Genomic DNA, 19,659 nt, shown 5'->3' on the forward strand with positions numbered 1-19,659 from the left:
AAATGGAATTTCAAAAAGGGTAAGCAACTGCAGCAGAGACAAAAGGAGGATTCAGATACAGTGAATCAAGGGGAAAAAATTATGTGGAACATGAGAAATGGCCACTGTAGGTCAAAAGAGTGTACTCCCTCCTACCCCCAGGATGGAACTGGTTTACTTTAGAAGACTTTTATGAGGCTTAAATGAGATAAGGTATGCAAAAGTACAGTCATGCATTGCTTAACTATTGGTGTATGTTTTGGGAAATGCACTAGGCGATTTCATCATTGTGGGAACATCAGAGTGTACTACGCAAACCTAGATGGTGTAGTGTAGCCTACTACACACCTAGGGTGTATGGCACAGCCTATTGCTCCTAAGCTACAAACCTGTACAGCATGTTACTGAATACTGTAGGCAACTGTAACACAATGGTATTTGTATATCTAAATACAAAAAAGGTATAGTAAAAATATGATATAATTTTATAGGACCACTGTCGTATATGAGTCCATTGTTGACCAAATCATCATTATGTTGTACATGACTATAGTCCTAAAAACTATGAAGGCCAACACAAATATATAGTACTCAATGCCATTTCCAGCCAATATGAATAATATCTATGGATGCTCCAAGTAATCCATATGGGTAGATGATGAAACTAGCAAAAGTTAGGAAGATGATGTAACAATAATTAACATTTATTGAGCACTATTATTTGCCAGACACTTTACATGCAACCCGGTAAATTATTAATATATTAGTATCTCTGTTTTATAGATGAGGTAACCAAAGCTCAGAAAGGTTAAGTAATTTGACAAGGTTACACAACAAAGCTGAAGGCTAGACTATCTGATTCTAAAGCACATGCTGTTTCCACTTTACCATGCTAGATCTGATGGATCAAAGTGCTAAGACAAGACATCTTAGATTTTTTTTTTTTGTCTAACATTTATTTTTTTCTTTTTCCCCAGAATCCTGAAACACAATAGTCTTTTAGTAGAAGAGGTTTCTGAGTTCTTTCTAAGCAACTACTCTAAAAAATCAGTAGCTTCTAGGTGGAATCATACAGTTTCCATAAATGGTCTTATTTTCCTTTTCTGGTTGAAATTTAACCCAAAGAACTTTAAGGTCTAATGTGATGCAGTATTTACATACAAAACTCTTAATTCATCCTGCAAAATGGCCAAAATGAGCAGATAAATAGGAAAGCTATGCATCTAATAAAGCACAGGGCCAGTGCTCTATAAAGATTATTGAGTTGTAAACATAAGACATCTATTCAAAAGAGACCACTGAAATGGTTGGGGCCAGGTTAGGCCAAAACTTAATGCATTAATGTAAACATTATCAGTATGTTTACGTACCTGTTGCCACACCACACAGATGCTTTCCAATTCCTACCACAGGTAGTTTTTCTTCTCTTAGCACAGGAATCTTGTCTGAAATGGAAATGAGAATTAACTGTCTAGTGAAATAAAGTACATATTAAGGTGGCCTTCCAAAAGAAAGAACTAATTAGAGTCTCTGAATTTTAGCCTGAAAGAGACTCAAACAAAAATTATCACTTTATGGAACCCAACATATAACATAAGAACTTGTTTAAGGTTCATAACATCAGAAAGTTAATATATTCAGCTAAATAATTTTAAATACATTGATTTCTATACAAATGCTGGGTTGCTTTTCATGGCTGGATTAAAATTGGTGAATGGAAGAGGTTGCAAAGATATGTTTGCATTATTTTCTTTGGATAATCTGAAAAATAGAAAAGGTATAAAAAGGGCACTACAGAGGTTGATTGAGGAGTTTGTGTGTGTATGTGTCTGTGTGTGTTTTGTGTATGGAATATGAATCCCACAGTGATGACTTCTTTTGTAAAATTTAAAATTCTAGGAAGTATCTTTTACACATTAGCTAGGCAGAGAAATATCTCATTTTCTTTCATGGTTTAGGTAAAGTCATGTTAACTGCTGGCAGAAGGCTAGTTTATAGTTTGAACAGACTCAAAATTAATTTAAACAGGACAAAGAAACAACATAAGTACATATTATAAAACTTTTAAACTCTTCCCTAATATAACACTTCATTTCCATTTGATACTGAAAATTTTTAAAATTCTCAACCTTAATTCAATTTACATCTATTTAAAAACATTATATAAAACATTCTATATTAACAATGGATTGATTTGACTGTTTTCCCTGAAGCACAGTTCTGCATGATTGGATTTCTAAGCAACCTCAGAGTTTAAAACAGTTATGATTTATTTGTAGACCAATGGAAAGTTACACAACTTACTCAAACACAAGTGTTGAATATCAATTTGAAGTCTTTCAAACACTGAATTTTTCTTTCTGTGTTTTCCATCCACCTGCACAAACAGAACATTATTGTAATAATCACTTCTTACATTTAAAAAAGCTTTATGAAAATAAAAAGATTTTTATTGGTTTTCAAAATTCAGAGCAACAGAACATATTTAAAAATTAAGATTGTACATTCTTTGGTGAGAACTTCAAAATATCACACTTTTTAAAAAAGATTTGAAAATGTTTATCAATTATTACATAGACATTATTTCCTTTAACCCTAAAAATTCCCAATTCACTGACAAAGGAACTGAAGTTCACAGATCTTAAGTGATTTATCTAAGATTGTCTACTAGCTCCTTTATCTTTGTCACTCCTGGTGTACTATTTTTGGTTCGCTCCTCTTCTTGCTCTCCTGAAAGATCACAACCATTCTAATCTATACCTATGTGCCCACGACCTGCTGATCTACATTTGTGGCTCAGGCCTCTCCAATGGGCATCAGACACATACTCAATTGTGAACTAGAAAGCTCTACTTCACCAGCAAACTGGGCACATTCAGAACTGAACTCATTATTTCTGTCTCCAAAACCATCCTTCCTCTTGTGCCTCCTTCATTCCTTATCTCAGGAAAGAACACCACTTAGTCACCTAAGCCATAAAAATCCTACCCAGAATTACTCCTTATCTCTCATATTCAATTACTAACAAACCACCAACTCTTGTGGCTTCCAACATCTTAATATTTCTCATACTCTTGCCCTCCTCTCCATCCCAATACAATAGCTTTAGCTCTGGCCTCTTTCTTACTTGGATTGTTGGACAAAAATTATCTTTATTATTAATCTCTCTAAGTATCAGACTCTTCTAATATAGTTTTAATGGTGCTGCTAGGATAAACTTTGAAAAATTTCCTTCTACTTTACCAACTCTTACATATTATTTCAATCTCATCTCAACTGTCACTTCTACAAAAACTTCTATGACCCACACTAGACTGAGGTTGGTGCTCTATCTTCATGCTCCCATAGGATTGGGTACTTACCACTATCAAAACACACTTAGCATACTGAACACAAATATTTATATGTCTACTCCACTAGACGTAAGCTTCTTCAAAGCCAAGAACTAAATCTTTTTTCTATTGTATCCCCACCAGACAGCAGCATAGTCAAACTCCTTCCTTAGCATAAAATATGAGACCTTCTATAGGCTAGCCATCCTCTCCAGTCCCATCATTGCTGAACTCTACTTTGCACCATGTACTCCCATTATACAGGAATGTTTCCATATTTTCCTGTTATTTCAGGTATTTGGTTACACTGTTCTTGCTTCCCAGAATGCTTCTCAAACTGTCTAACAAACAACAATTCACCTTTCAAGATTTAGTTCAAGCATCACCTTTTCTACATAGTCATTCTCCATCTCTTCCCTGCAATAAAACTTGTCACTCCCTTCTTTGAAACCATGCTGTACTCTGTGCAGACCTTTCTCGTATTTTAACACTTCACTACAATCATTTATGTATTTGCCTGGGTCTCTTTTCTAAATATAAGTAATAAAGTGGCTGGGCACAGTGGCTCACACTTGTAATTCCAGCACTTTGGAAGGGTAAGGTGGGAGGATGGCTTAAGCTCAGGAGTTCGACACCAGCCTGGGCGACAAAGTGAGACCCTGTCACCACAAAAAATTTAAAAAAATTACCTGGGCATGGTGGCGTGGGACTGTAGTCCCAGCTACTCATGAGGCCGAAATGGGAGGATTATATGAGCCCAGGAGGTCAAGGCTGCAGTGAGCCACGATCCTGCCACTGTACTTCAGCCTGGATGGGGCCTGGCAGTATGCTCAAAAATTGTTTAATGAATGAAGGGCAAGTGGCAAAGACAGGAGTAGAGCCCAAGACTTTTAACTCCTAGCTTGAGCTTGGCTCTTTCTATATATTTTCCTGTCTCTGCAAATAATTTTAAGAATTCAGATCAATGGACTATCAAAACTTAGATTAAAAAATTCACCTTCAGTTTGAGTTATCAATACAATTAGAACTAATAAAAAGCTACAACAAACAGATAAAGAAAATTCCTTTCCTTTCTTTTAAGAAATGTTTCTATCACTTTTTTCCTGAATACAAAAAATGAAAACAAGTTTGGTTACTAACACAGAGCAATGGTTTCACTTACCTTGAATCTTGTGGTCACCTTTTCCACTAGGATGAAGTGAACTTTTTCAGCATCTTTTAAGGCAATATCAACCCAATGAGATAATTTTCCCTTTCCCGCTCCAAACTCAACAAAGCATCTTCTTGGACCAAGTAACTTTAAATTTTCAATGTTACCTAAAATAGAAGCCTGCAAACTTCACAAGATTATTTTATAAACTAGAGTAAACACATTTGGTTCAAATGGGAAAACAGCAAGGTAATTTCTGCATAAGGTAGTATGTTTACATTGATAATCTGTATTTGACTTAAAATTTTTCTCTCTTGCCTTTAAATATTTAATATACAGTACTCAGAATCACATCCATGCCCTCAATTTTTTATATATGTTTCTATATATTTTTGAAATGGAAATATTTGGTACCCTCAAAGGTAAACAAAATAAAATCTTATTAATAATTACATTTAAAACAGTTTTAACAAATGAACAAAGGTCATGTTTAGTAGTTACTATAGCCTAAACATACCTGCTGTTTCAGGTGCTTGGTTGCAGAATCACCATTTTTAGGGTCATTAAGTGCATCGTGTAACGCTGGATGGGACATAATATGATCTTTAAGTGTAGAATTCAAGCCTGTGCCAAATATAAGCACAACAGCTTAAGCAGCCAAACATGTAATTGTAGGATTCTGAACAATAGTAGTAACATATTTTAAACCAGAATGGTATCAACTCATATACCACCTAATTACTCTAAAATAATTGAACTTGCAACTTTAGGCAGTCTTACCTTCACTTGCTTTTCTCAATTTCTTAATTAACTTTTCCAACTGCTCTTCAGATAGAGAAGAAATTGGAACCTATATACAAAAATAAAACTAAATAATGTAGCCAAAAATTGCTTTAAAGTAGCATAACAGAGACTGAGTAGAGGTTTACCAATTGGGCAAATCCCATGACAGCTTAGGCTCTTCTCACTATCAAGCCTTTTCCCTAGGCTGCCATCAGAATTGTCCAACTGCTAAATTTCTACTCCATCTTTGCTGTGCTACTTTAATTTTCCTAACTTCCTCAAGGTCAAGAACAAGTCTAGGCTCAGAAGGGTTCAAGAATCAAACGGGATTCAGGGCCATATTGTAGCTTCTTTTGTTATGGGGCATGAGCTGGTCTGGGTCTAGGAACTAACCATCACTAACAATATTAAGTCTACAGGAAAATGCATTCTAAATTAAAAACAGACTTGAGACAAAAATTAGAACATGCCTTATTCACATCATGAAGAGAGCTTATAAATATCTTTTAAAATTAAATATTAAGTCAATGTACTTACTAATTGTTCAGGTATTTCTGTTGCATCTCTTAAGCCTGCATTAATATCTTGAATATAGAAATCCTTAACAAAAACAAAACAAAACCATAAAAGAACTGTTAATAATGTGAAGCTCACAAAAATTAAACTAAAATACTGATTCTTCCCTTTATCCCCTACTCTGTACCTGCCATCCTCCCTTCCTCCATTCATTTCTTCATGAAATCACTATTGAATATTTATTCTAGGCCCTAGTTTGCTTTAGGTATTGGGCACTCCACCACAGTAGATAACAAAAGTGACAAAAATATGTGTTCGTGGATCTTATATTCTAGTGAGGTGATTATCTGAATAAGCACTTACAGTTTAAAGAAATTCATTTGTAACACTTATTAAAAGTTCTACAGCCTAGACTGTTGACAGCATACACTGAGAACTGTAATAATTTTGTCTTAGAGTGCTAAAGTAAAAACAGCAAAGTACTAACTACACAATGCTGCTTATCAGACATGCAGCATGACCAAAAACAGATAAGACAAAGATATTATAACAACAAGTCTGATTTCTTCTATTTTAAAATATTAATTAAAACTTGAAAATATAAATGTCCTGTCACACTATTTAAATTAACGTAATGAGGCCAGGCACAGTGGCTCAGGCCTGTAATCCTAGCACTTTGGGAGGCCAAGGCAGAAGGATCCCTTGAACCCAGGAATTTGAGACCAGCCTGGGCAATATAGGGAGACCCTGTCTCTAAAATAAACAAAGAAACAAACAAACACACATAATGAAATCTTTCTAGTCTGGCTTCAGAAATACAGATTCTAGGTAACGATCTGCATTACCATCGTCCAACAGAACTTTCTGCAATGATGGAAATGTTCTACATCTGCTCTGGCCAATATGGTAGCCACTGAAATATGACTAGTGTGACTGAGAAACTAGATTTTTAATTTTATTTAGTTTTAATTCAAATTTAAATAGTCATATGTGGCTAGTGGCTGCCATACTGAACGGTGTGGATCTAGATGAATGAAAAAGTACTGTTTCTACAAATCCTGTTTCAAAAGTGAAAATAACTCTTGGGGACATTATGTTATGTGTAGTAAATGGACTTTTGTTACATGGAGGCAGAAAGGTAACATCCTGATTGTGTGTTGCTAGCTTTACCTATATGGACAGAATGTGTGTTGCTTGCAATGGAAACTGGTGATTGAGTGGAATGAGTGAAGACTGCAGGAATTACAATGTTTTACTGCAGGAATTACAATGTTTTACTGCAGGAATTACAATGTTTTACTGGATAACTGAAAAAAACTATAATAGAAAACTAACTGTTAAGTATTAGAATTTGATGTACTCTTAGTTCAAAATGGTTGCCAAGAGTGCTCCAGGTAACTTACGTTGTAGATTAGATTTTTAAATGTGAAAACTATTTATACTGGAGAAATTTATAACCAACTAACTTTTATTCAGTATACAAAATTTAAAAAAATTGTTCACCAGTTTCCCAAAGTAAAGCAGAATAGTGATATGCCTTTACCTGGGTTCCAAGTGTCCTACTCTACATAGTGAACCAGATAAATACTACTTTGCATTTCTTTCTTCGTCTCATCATTCCACCGCTTTTCTCCATTTCCTTGCCACTGTGTGTTGGTATGCAGTGAAACTCACCCAAGGGTTTCCATTTTTAATACATTTATCTATTCTCTCAAACTTTTCTCTGAACACATATTGCACGTGCTTGCTTTAACTGAAACCTGGAACTTAGGTAAGGAAGATATTTGCAAACAAAGCCAATGTTCTCTCTTTCTATTAAAGGGGCTAAGTCCTAAGTAGGTGGTGGTGGTGAGGGTCATCATTTTTCTTCTACACCATCTTAATGTAAAAATACTTTCTAAACTTATGCCATCTGGCCCAGTGGTTCTCAACTGGGAGGCATTTGGAAATGAATGGGAGTATTTTGTTGTCCAAGTAACTGAGCGGTGCTATTGCAAGACATCCTCCCATAAGTCTCGATTTTCTATGAGTCTTAGAAGCAGAGGCACTGATTATCTTTTTTCCCAGACTACCTTTTCAAGGGAGATTGTATACCAAGCACCCTTGGAAGACAGAAATGGTGTCACCTCCTGGATCTCATGGCAGCCCTTACTGTACAGTGTAATAAATAAATGTCTACTTACAGAACAAAAGTCAGGCAGGTTTGCCTACTACCCAATTTAAAAATATTTATATTTCCTGGCTGGATTTGGTGGCTCACGCCTATAATCCTAGCACTTTGGGAGGCTGAGGCAGGAGTATTGCTTGACACCAGCAGTTCGAGACCAGCCTGGGCAACACAGCGAGAACCCCGTCTCTATAAAAAAATAAAAAAATAAGCCAGGTGTGGTGTCGTTTGCCTATAGTCCCAGCTAGTCATGAGGCTGAGGTGAGAGGATTGCTTGAGTCCAGGAGTTCAAGGCTGCAATGAGCTATGATCACGCCACTGCACTCCAGCCTGAGTGACAGAGTGAGACCCTATCTCTTTAAAAAAAAAAAAAATTGTATTTCCTGAGCTTGGGTTCCTCAGCTATGAAACAAGTACATTCCATGTGCAGCATCTACCAAGGCATTACATACCACATTTCACCATTCAATTTTACTGATCAAACACTTACAGGTTTTGGTTTCTCTCTTGAGTTACATTTTTTCAAATGCTTTGCTAGTTGATCTTCATATACTGTGCTAAATTTAAAGAGAAAATTATTTCAAATGAGATTTGTGCCAATTACTGTTTCCAGCACAAAAAAAAAAAAACCTGTATCTGATCCACACTTACTGTTTTGGATCTAAAGGACACAGGATTCTTTTCCGAGCATCTTCTTCCTAATAAATTAAGAGATACATTTATTTAAATAAAATATCAAGTTTATTGCTTACAGATACCAGATATAACTTCAGTGTCTCTGTAATCTCAAAACAAGGTAAGGAAACCTTACAAGGACATAATGAAAAGTTGGCAAAATCAGGTCCCAAGGGTTTAACAAAAACTCTCCAGTGTACTGGCTTAAATACATATGAACAAATACTGCTTTGGACAAACAAGGGTCTATAGCTTCAAACAGGGTATAGAGAAGGCCTACATATGGTGTCTGAAATCTAAGATAGCATCAACTATTATATGTATGACTATTTTATGCACAACCAAGAAAGAAAAAAATGCTGCCTATTTCATGTTAATTGACAAATAGTTGTATATATTTATCACATATTAGGTTGGTACAAAAGTAATTGTGATTTTTAGGGCAATAAAAATAATATACACTATTATTTATGTATGGTTTTAAGACAACATAATGTTTTCAAATATGTATACATTGTGGAATGGCTAAATCAAGCTAATTAACATGTATTGCCTCACATACTAATCATTTTTTGGAAAATGCTGCCCATTGACATATGGATTTTAAGATGTATCCTGATTTTAGAATGTTAAAATGTAAAAATAAAGTTTCTTAGAAACAATGGAACATGGCATTTTAACCATTTAGATGTGCCATATTTTACTGGCTTTGCAACTTTTTACTATCAGTTACATCCTACTCATTCCTAAGTTACATCACTTAATAACTGGGAATACATTCTGAGAAATATATCTTTAGGTGATTTTGTCATTGGGAGAACATCATACAGTATAGTAACACAAACCTAGATAGTATAGCCTACTGTACATCTAGCCTATATAGTATAGCCTATTGCTACTAGGCTGTAAACCTGTACAGCATGTTACCATACTAAATACTGTAGGCGATTGTAACACAATGTAAGTATTTGTGTATCTAAACATATCTAAACATAGAAAAGGTACAGTAAAAATACAGTATTATAACCTTATGGGACCACCATCATATATGTGGTCTGTTGTTGACTGAAATGTCATTATGTGGCACATGACTATATGAACTGGGAAAAAAGAAAGGAAAATTGATAATGTTGGCAATTCTACCCAATATTCCACATGAATCTGTATAAATAGGGGTCGTATAACAGTTAAGAACACAGGCCAGCCAGACTGCCTAAGTATGATACCCAGCTCTATCTACCAGCTACGATCCCTATGACCTTAGTTAGGTAGGCTTACTGCCTCATCTGAAAGATGAGAACAAAAATATGTCTTACCTTCTAAGGTTTGAACAAATTAAGTGAGCTAATAGTTAACAAGACAAAACTGCCTAGCACAGTGCTGTACATAGAGTAAGTGGTGACTAAGTGTCTGCTATTATTATTCTTTTAAAAATTTATTTCTGTTCGAATGTGCCTCTTAGCATGTCCATGAAGCTATTCACACTGAATTTCATGGGAAAGCTAAAAAATTTTTTTTTTTTTTGGAAAATACTATATATTCAATAGAAGAAAAAGAAAATACTGTATATAATTTCTTCCTTATTGCTGACTTTAAATCCTAACCTCCATGTAAAAGACTATTCTAACCCCCAGAGCCTAACTGTAGCATAGGAAAAAAAAAAGCACATTTAAAATTTATTAGTTGAATTTAGAAACAGGAATTCTCAATCTTGGCACTATTGACGTTTTGGGCAGGTAATTCTTTTGAGGGGGTGAGTGCAGGGGGCTGTCCTGTGATTTGTAGGAGGTTTAGCAGCATTTCTGGTCTCTATCCATTAGATGTCAGTGATACTCCTCAGTTTGACAACCAAAATGTCTTCATTTTGCCAAGTGTCCACTGGAGGCAAAATCAGTCCCAGTCGAGAACCACTGGGTAAAAATGAGTGGTGTCATCACAGCTATATATGACACTTAGAAAAAAAGATGGAAACACAACATCCAGTTACATCATAAATTACAGATTCAGGAGGATAGCCACAATTTAAAACGAGATAGTAGTCATGAAAAGTGTTTCCACTTGATGTTTTGCGGTCTCTCTTCAAGTGTCCAATGACAACATGTCGTTCCTCTATAGGAATACTAATCAGCTTGTAAGGATTTATTCATATTCTACTATCATCACTATTTGTATTCACCTTCCATATATCTGGATAAGGTGGAGTCTAAATCCTTCTCCTATCATAACTCTCATTCTTCAACAAGGGATGTTTGCCAGTCCCCTCAAAACCAGTCAATAGACTATGGGCATAATTCAGAGTTCCCACAACAAATCACGTCTCCCATATTCCAAAACAAGAATGTCCTTGTTTCAGTATGCTTCACTTTTGGTAAATGCCAGTCAAAACAAAATAGGAAGTAGACTACAACTATGATGGAGAGTGGCAGATGAAGGGGGTCAGGGGACTGATCTGCACTGGATATTGTCTAGAAGAATAAATTCCTTAAGAAATAAAATAATGCAAATAATACTGAACATTCAGAAGCATGAAATCTGATGCTGATCGCTTTGGTTTATTCTTTATAGTTCTGTGGAACTATAAGGACATGCTCTCTTCCTATGAGCATTTTGCTCCTCTGGTTTTTATTTTCCCATCTCATATATATCCCAAAGTAATATACATATATACAAATATAAAGTGTTTGATAGTACATTTATATGCATAATTATCAAACAAAATTGTATGCTTTGTTCTCAATTGTAAAAGGTCAATTCGTATATATTTAAAAATTTTTCCTTCCCATTCCAGCAAAGTTGCATTCTTAAAAACTGTAAGTCGAAAAAATTTTTTTTTTCTTTTTTGAGATTCAGTCTGGCTGTCACCCAGGCTGGAAGGCAGTGGTGTGATCTTGGCTTATTGCCACCTCCACCTCCTGGGTTCAAGCGATTCTCCTGCCTCAGCCTCCCGAGTAGCTGGGGTTACAGGCTCGCACCACCACGATTTTCTTATTTTTAGTAGCTCGCGCCACGGCTGATTTTCTTATTTTTAGTAGAGAGAGGGTTTCATCATGTTGGCCAGGCTAGTCTCGAGCTCCTGACCTCAAGTGATCCGCCCGCCTCGGCCTCCCAAAGTGCTGGGATTACAGGCGTGAGCCACCGCGCCGGGCCTCAAGTCTAAATTTTTGAAAGAAAGTTTCTTCCAACCGCATTCACGAGAAGTGCTTCTCTTTCATGAAATAACAATTAGAACACAACTAGTGAAACCTTTGGGACTTCAATCACTACTTTTTCTAAACTACCACTTTCCAGCAGGAAGACGGAGCGGTAGCTTGGGGTAAAAATTAAAACCTAGCATTACCATGAGTTAAGATCGAGATAAATAGATCAAGATAAATGGGTCACTGCTGGCGCTTTACCTAGAAAAATAAAAAATTTCTCATCACTAGAACTCATAATCGCTCCGCAAGAAGGGCAAAACTGGGTTTATTAAAGTGAAAGCTGGAGAATCCAGGGGACACAAGCAGAAAGCTGTCAAAGAGGGGAGGGGCCGGGTTCCAGCACCTACAGGACCAAGATACTTATTTCCGACTCTTGAGAGAGTAGGGCGATACCACACCTCCGCGGCTCCAGCGTGTTCACCACAAAATCTTTTCCCTGCGGCCACCACCATCCTGCAGAACCGTTTCTTCTTTTCCACATAGTAACCGCATCTACCCTCAGCTGGAAAACCAGGCGCGTGCGGCGACGTCGCGGAGGTCGCCATAATTCTAGGGCTCGCTTCCGGTGTCCAGCATCCGGCAACCAGAAGAAAAGTTAGAAGCTTCCTTCGGGTCTCCTTCCCTTAACAAACATGGCTGCCTCAGCCCCCGCGCCACACAGGTTAATACCCGGAACTACCACAACCGTCTTCCCTTTATCCTCCGCAGAACCGGAAGAATCCGATGGTGGCTGGCGAGGGCCAAGTCTCTTACGCCTTCCCATCGTTTCTCCCTCCCCGCCTCCTCCGCAGAAGCCGAGCGCCAAACTCAAACTTTATCAGGACCCGGACATCTCAGGCTAATTCCGAGGGCCGGGCCTGTTGGGCTTTTCTGCACACCAGCCGGGGCAGCGAGCCAACATGAGCCAAGTTCTGTTCCACCAACTAGTCCCGTTGCAGGTGAAATGCAAAGACTGTGAGGAGAGGTAAGGTCCGCGTCATCCAGTGCCCGCGGGTGGCGGTTGGGGTCAGGCCAATGGGGAAAGATGGCGGTTCTGGCCCGTGGGATCCACCTTGCACCTAGGTGTCGAGTCGGCCCCCCTAGGAAGCGGATAGGGAACCCAGAGGGCCCGGTGGTTACCTCTCTCACCAAGTCGGCCGTTGCAGAGGGGACTGGAGGAAGGGTGTGAGGAGTTAGGAAGCCGGCTCACATCAAGTTAATGTCAAAAACCCTACCTATGAACGGAATCGTGAAGATTATAGCCCTGCTCTTCCCTTTTGACAGGTAAGAACTCTGGCCCAGAGAAGTTAAAAAAATTTACGTGAGGGCTCACAGCCAGTTCATGGCAGGGTCAGGACTAGAACTCAGGCCTTGGCTCCGAGCCTTTCGCCCTCGTTCTCTTTTGAAGTATGTTGGCAGTAAAGTTCAACTTTTAAAAACCTACCAATTTGGTGGCGTACTTTGGTTCTTCACATCAGTTGCTTTAAAAAAGTAAATTACATTTAACCGACTAAAAATGAGAAAAGCAGAAACGTCATTAATTCATTCAATAAATATTGCCTCCTTGTAAAACACCTTACTGGGCACTGGGAATACAGTGGTCAGGAAAAACAGTCCTTTTCTTCATGGAGTTTACAATCACGGGAGGAAATAAAGACCAGTCGCACAGAGAAGTGCAACTTTGATTAAGGAGGTGGTATTATTGGGGCGTAAATAGATTTGACCAGAGGTCAGGAGACTTATTTTTTTTTTTCTCAGTTCTAACACTCAATGGTTGTCTCTTTTTTTCTCTGAACGTTCTTTCCTCATTTGTAAAACTGATATGCGTATTCACGTGTTTGTAATGAGGATCAGGTGTGAAATCTTTTGCGTATTCACGTGTTTGTAATAAGGATCAGGTGTGAAGTCGTATGTGAAAACTAAGTGGTGTACAAATGTAACATAAAAAATGAAGACATTGCCTCATTGAGTTGCCAGTAATGTCAAACTGTAGTATATATAGTTCAGAATTCGGTCAAAAATCAATGGCAAGCCGGTCAAGGAGATGGTCCCAAAACCAGCAGCTGCATATGGAGATCTGTAGGTTTAGTTGATCATTCTTTTAATGCTGTCCAGTATGGTAGCCACTAGCCACATGTGGTTATTAGACATTTGAAATGGGGCTTATCTGAATTGTTGTGCTTTACATATGAAAATGCACGTTGGATTTTTAAGACTTACTATGAAAAAAGAATGTAAAATATGTCAATTTTTATATTATGTGTTAAATGGCAATATTTTTGGGTATATTGGGTTAAATACAATGTATTATTAAAATTAATTTCACCTGCTTTTAAAAGTCTTTTTAAAATGTGACTTCTAGAAAATTTAAAAGTAGGCTAGGTATGGTGGCTCACACCTGTAGTCCCAGCACTTTAGGAGGCCAAGACAGGAGGATTGCTTGAGCCTAAGCTTGAGGTTACAGTGAGCTATGATTGCGCCACTGTACTCCAGCCTGGGTGATAGAGCGAGATCCTGTCTCTGAAAAAAAAAAAGAAAAAGAAAAAAATTAAAATTACATACCTGGCTCACATTTGTGGCTTACATTGTATCTCCATTGGACAACACTGTTTTAGAATGATTATAGAAAGATAAAGGAGGCCATGACTTTGGTTTCAGTATGGAAACTCCTAGATGGTCTCTTTCTGGTTACATTGCCATCACAGTTAATCTAAAAGCTAAATTTCTCTGCTTAGAAACCTTTAATATATTCCTATTATCTGTGTAATAGGGGTCAGCAAACTGGAGCACATGGGCCAGATGGCTCACTGTTTTCGTAAATAAACTTTTCTTGGAACACAGCCATGCTCATTTGTTTACATATTGTAGCTGCTTTTGCACAGGAAGGGCAGAGATGAGTAATTGTGACAGAGACCTTATGGCCCGCAAAGCCTAAAATATTTGCTATCTGGCCCTTTACAGAATAATTTGGTGATCCTTGACCTATAGGAAGAACAACCCAGACTCTCTCTCTTTCTCTGTCTCTCTCTTTTTATTTTTTTTCTAGGCAGAGTCTCGCTCTGTTGCCCAGACTGGAGTATTGTAGCACGATTACAGCTCACTGCAGCCTTGACCTCCTGGGCCCAAGGGTTCCCCCCACCTTAGCCTCCTGAGTAGCTGCAATTACAGGCGCATACCACCACGCCTGGCTTTTTTTTGTTGTTAATTTAATTTAAAAGAGACGGGGTCTCCCTGTATTGCCCAGGCTGGTCTTGAACACCTGGGCTCAAGTGATCCTCTCACCCCAGCCTCCCAAAATGCGGAGATTATAGGCGTGAGCCAACACGCCCAGCCCAGACGCCTTGGTTGAGTATTTGAGGCCAGTTCAGCTCAACAAATACTGGCAAATGTCTGCTGTGTCTCAGGAACTGTCCTAAGTGTGGAGGATGTAAATACGCACCCCCCTCCCCATCCCCAACAACAGCAAAAGCCAACAAAAACCTCTTTTCATTCTGTCCCTCAAGGAACTCACATTTTAATAGGGGAAATAAGATTTTCCTTGGACAGGCACCATAGCACAGATTAGGAGTTCAGGCTCTGGAGCCAGATTGCCTGGGTTGAAGTCCCAGTTCTGCCACTTACTGACAGATCTTGTACAATTTCCTTCTCTGTGTCTCATCTTTAAGTTGATGGTAATAACAGTACCTACTTCATGGTATTATGAGAATGGAATGAATTATTACATATGAACTGCTTACAACAGTGACTAGAGCATAATAAATGTTCACTAAATTTTAGGTATTAATGAGTGACAAATGCATCAAGTAATATAATTACACTAAAGTCAGAGAAGAAGGAAATTCAGTTGAGGACAGTGGTAATGATCAGGGAACTTCATCTGGTGGGAAATTATGCAAAATTTTGGAGCCCGTGATTTGACACTAATCTGCCTTTTCAGTTTTGTTTCCTAAGCTTATCTCTCCAATATAAAAGTCATACAAGCATTCTTGTTACCTTCTGAATGTACCTGATACTCATTCTATACTATTACCCCTGCTGTTCCTTGTGCCTCAAATGCTTTTTTCTTTCATAACTTTCAGGTGTGTCTTAAATCCTTTCACTATAAGGACCCTTCAAAGTTGCCTAAGTTGAAATGAATTGCCATTATTCAGTTATTAGATAGTGTGGCGTAGGTGAAAGATCTGAGTTTTGATTTGGGCTCTGTAATGTGACCTTAAACCATTATTTGGGCCTTAAGTTCTTCTTTTGTAAAATAAATAATATTTACTTATCAAGATTATTGTTAAATAAGATGATATATGTAGAATACCTGGCAGGTACTCAGTAGTGTTGGTAACCCTTCCCTCCCCTCTCATGGAGCCCTAAAATGCAATCAGAAGCAAATCTAGCAAAAAGTCATTAATCTCATCTCAATTTGAGGACAGAGACCATAGTTTTTTTTGTTTTGTTTTGTTTCTGTCATCCTATGTTCAAAAATTATTTTTCTTTTTTTTTTTTTTTTTTTTAGAGAGAGGCTGTCACTCTGTTGCCCAGGCTAGAGTGTTGTGTCATAATCATGGCTAACTGTAATCTCAAACTCTTGGTCTTAAGCTCTCCTGCTTCAGCTTCCAGAGTACCTGAAACTACAGGCATGCACCACCATGCCTGGCTCATTTTATAAATTTTTTGTAGAGATAGGATTTTGCTATGTTGCCCATGCTGGTCGTGAGCTCTTGGCCTCAGGTGATCCTCCCACCTCAGCCTCCCAAAGTGCTGGGATTACAGATGTGAGCCACTGCGCCAGGCCCCTGGACCATGTTTATTTCTGTTTGTATCCCTAGCACCTGGCACAATACCTGGCTTAAAGTACCTTTTATTTGTTTGATTGATAGTTTAAGAGCACAGCTACTGGGTGTCAGAGATGGCCTAGAATCCAGTTGTGCTAAAGCAAGCCTGATGTTTAGCATACTTTTTATTTAAAAGAACTCATAACTAAATCTAATGTCATTAGTATTAGACATCTATTGAGTACGACATCTATTGAGATGAGAAATAACATTTTATTGAGTTTTTATTGTTTTATATTGCTCTTATGACATTAACCATTATAAGGGAAAAAATAAGATTTGTGATTTTAGTTAGCATATGCTCTGAAAGCTTGTATTTTTCTACAGCATATTTCTAGGGATTTTTTTTAACTAAGCACGGGGAATTCGTTTAACTTACAGGCCTTCCGTTTTTTCTTTCAACATCTAATGTATATAGGCATTTGGAATATATGCAACAATATCATTAATATGATTGGTAAATTGTCATAGTAATATAACTCTTCCAGGATTATGTAAAGAACACTTTGATAAGTGAATTCTTCTTGTACTTTTTGCAAATATATGAAGTATGACAGGACTTTTAAAACCGTAAAACACCGTCTAGGTGCAGTGGCCCACGCCTGTACTGCTATCACTTTGGGAGGCTGAGGTGGGCAGATCACTTGAGGTCAGGAGTTTGAGACCAGTCTGGCCAACATGGTGAAACCCCATCTCTACTAAAAATACGAAAATTAGCCAGGTGTGGTGTTGTGCCCCTGTAAACTCAGCTACTCAGGAGACTGAGGCAGGAGAATCGTTTGAACCTGGGAGGCAGAGGTTGCAGTGAGCCGAGATCGCACCATTGCACTCCAGACTGGGTGACAGAGCGAGACTCTGTCTCAAAAATAAATAAATAAATAAATAATTAAAATAAAAATAAATAAAACTGTAAAGCACCATAAAAAGTTAAATACCAACTGCAGTATCATACCACTATGGCATTTATACTAGAGAACACTTCAGAAGATGAAAACCAAACATAATGATGTAGAGCTAAAAAGGTTTTCACAAACCTTCTAGTTGAATCCACTTATCTTACAAGTTCGGAAACTGAGTCCCCCCATCCCCCACCCCACCAAGAAAGCTTAATCTTGCTGTGTTGCCCAGACTGGACTTGAACCCCTGGGCTCAAGCTATCCTCCTGCCTCAGCCTCTGAAGTAGCCAGCACTACAGGTGGGAGGCACTGTGCCCAGCTCAGGAAAGCTTAAATGGAATTGGAGTAACACTCTAATCTGTTTGACATATGTTGCTTTAGATACTAGAAAAATAGCAACAGTGTATTCTCTTGTTTTGAAAATAATTCTTCCTCTCTCTGGTGTAAACCAGTGCTTCTTGTTCCTTTTCAGAAAACAGATACAAGTTATGAGGTAACATTTAACCTTATTGTACAAACGGAGATTTAGCATCCAATCATATGTTCAACAAGAAACTTAACTAAAATGACACATTTTAAACCCATATAAAATTACAAGTCAGCATTAAAAAATCTAAACAATTGAATCTAGCCTTGATCAACTGTTTCCAAGTTTTTCTATCAATACTCAATTGCTGTTTATACTTTTTACTTGTGTAGTAGATAAGCAATAGTGTGGAAAAGGTTTAAAAGAAGTCCTTAGAAGAAAAACTTAAAATTGAACAAATTCTATTTGTTAGTTTACTTTTTTCTACCTGCACATCAAAGAAAGGCCATTGTTATTTAATTCTGGCAGAATAGTTTGAGAAGTACTTGTGCATAGGTATTTTTTTTTACTAATTTCTCCCTTTATTTTCTGAATTATATAAGCATTTGTGCTCTATTTGATTAATGTTTATGAGCACTTTCACTTATATACCTCTGTCCAATTCTGGATTCTCTAAGATACAGCATAGGATGTGGAACACTGTGGTCTCTCCCTCTCAGGGCTTAAAGTTACTTTACTCAAGGATAAAATAGGTGTAATAAACTTGTTGATAGTACTTCTGTGGTTTTATTACATAAAGAACATATTAAGCAGATTTAATTCGTGGATGTGAAAATAAGTTTTTGTATGAATAAATGTAGGGAATATGTTATTTCCTTGATTTTAAACATTCAAAGCATTCTAATATTGCTTCACATATTAAGTTTTTATTTTATTTTATTTTATTTTTTGAGACAGGGTCTCTGTTGCCCAGGCTGGTGTGCAGTGGTGCAGTATTGGCTCACTGCAGCCTCTGCCTACCAGGTTCCAGCATTTCTCCCACCTCAGCCTCCCAAATAGCTGGGACTACAGGTGGGTGCCACCACACCTGGCTTCTTTTTGTATTTTTTGTAGAGATGAGGTTTTGCCGTGTTAACAGGCTGGTCTCCAACTCTTGACCTCAAGTGATCTGCCTGCTTCAACCACCCAAAGTGCCAGGATTACAGGTGCGAGCCACTGCGACGGGCCACATACTAAGTTTTTAAAATGCAATCAGTCTCTCATTAATCAGTTTGATTACATGACATGGTAATTTTTTAATGTGAAAAGTTCTTACTAAATTGGTGGTTTATCTTTCTAGATGTTATTTTAGAATCAGGGCAGTAAGCGTATATGAGGTTCTTACCTCATTTAATCCTCAAAACATCCCCATTTTACAGTTGAAAAGTTACTAAATTGATGGTTTGTCTTTCAATAGATGTTATTTTACAACCAGGGCCGCAAAATCATATATCAGGCTAGTGCTAGGCACTCCACAGTGTTTATTTCATTTAATCCTCACGATATCCCCATTTTACAGGTGAGAAAAATTTAGTTTTAGGTTAAACACTGCTAGATTACTCACTAGTGGAACAAGAAGAAATTAAGCTTCAAATCCAGTGTGCTTTTCAAACTTCTGTTCATAAGTTAGAGAACACCTGTGGAAAGTCTTGTCACTTAAGACTGAAAACTTTAGTTAATACAAATGATAGTGATAACCCATTTCATGTGAATGTTTCTGATGGTTGGGTATGTCTTTTCATACAGGAGAGTAAGTATAAGAATGAGCATTGAACTACAATCAGTTTCTAATCCAGTTCACAGAAAGGTTGGT

At 37.6% G+C, this 19,659-nt stretch overlaps 2 protein-coding genes across 16 annotated transcripts in view; one reads left to right on the forward strand and one right to left on the reverse strand.

Annotated features, from left to right (window-relative positions):
* Window positions 1–12,516, reverse strand: part of TRMT13 (tRNA methyltransferase 13 homolog) — a 17,532-nt gene extending 5,016 nt beyond the window's left edge. For 2 of the 9 annotated variants that reach the window (XM_055352964.2, XM_055352956.2), the window contains exons 1-9: window positions 12,198–12,463; window positions 8,579–8,625; window positions 8,418–8,484; window positions 5,782–5,844; window positions 5,242–5,311; window positions 4,979–5,085; window positions 4,474–4,641; window positions 2,284–2,356; window positions 1,350–1,424 (exon numbers count right to left, since the gene is read on the reverse strand). In XM_055352964.2, the coding sequence (XP_055208939.2) occupies window positions 1,350–1,424; window positions 2,284–2,356; window positions 4,474–4,641; window positions 4,979–5,085; window positions 5,242–5,311; window positions 5,782–5,844; window positions 8,418–8,484; window positions 8,579–8,625; window positions 12,198–12,344 (817 nt within the window). In that variant the 5' untranslated portion in view covers window positions 12,345–12,463. Of the gene's footprint in view, window positions 1–1,349; window positions 1,425–2,283; window positions 2,357–4,473; window positions 4,642–4,978; window positions 5,086–5,241; window positions 5,312–5,781; window positions 5,845–8,417; window positions 8,485–8,578; window positions 8,626–12,146 lie in introns of all 9 variants that reach the window. The other 7 variants (XM_055352974.2, XM_055352959.2, XM_019035376.4 and 4 more) reach the window with 6 other exon arrangements.
* The window catches only part of SASS6 (SAS-6 centriolar assembly protein), a 74,492-nt gene continuing 67,257 nt past the window's right edge, over window positions 12,425–19,659 (forward strand). For 2 of the 7 annotated variants that reach the window (XM_055352889.2, XM_055352879.2), the window contains exons 1-2: window positions 12,625–12,763; window positions 19,593–19,653. In XM_055352889.2, the coding sequence (XP_055208864.2) occupies window positions 12,699–12,763; window positions 19,593–19,653 (126 nt within the window). In that variant the 5' untranslated portion in view covers window positions 12,625–12,698. The other 5 variants (XM_055352892.2, XM_019034740.4, XM_019034798.4 and 2 more) reach the window with 5 other exon arrangements.

This window comes from Gorilla gorilla, chromosome 1 (genome assembly GCF_029281585.2).
Source record: "Gorilla gorilla gorilla isolate KB3781 chromosome 1, NHGRI_mGorGor1-v2.1_pri, whole genome shotgun sequence".
In the NCBI taxonomy this organism is placed as follows: Eukaryota; Metazoa; Chordata; class Mammalia; order Primates; family Hominidae; genus Gorilla; species Gorilla gorilla.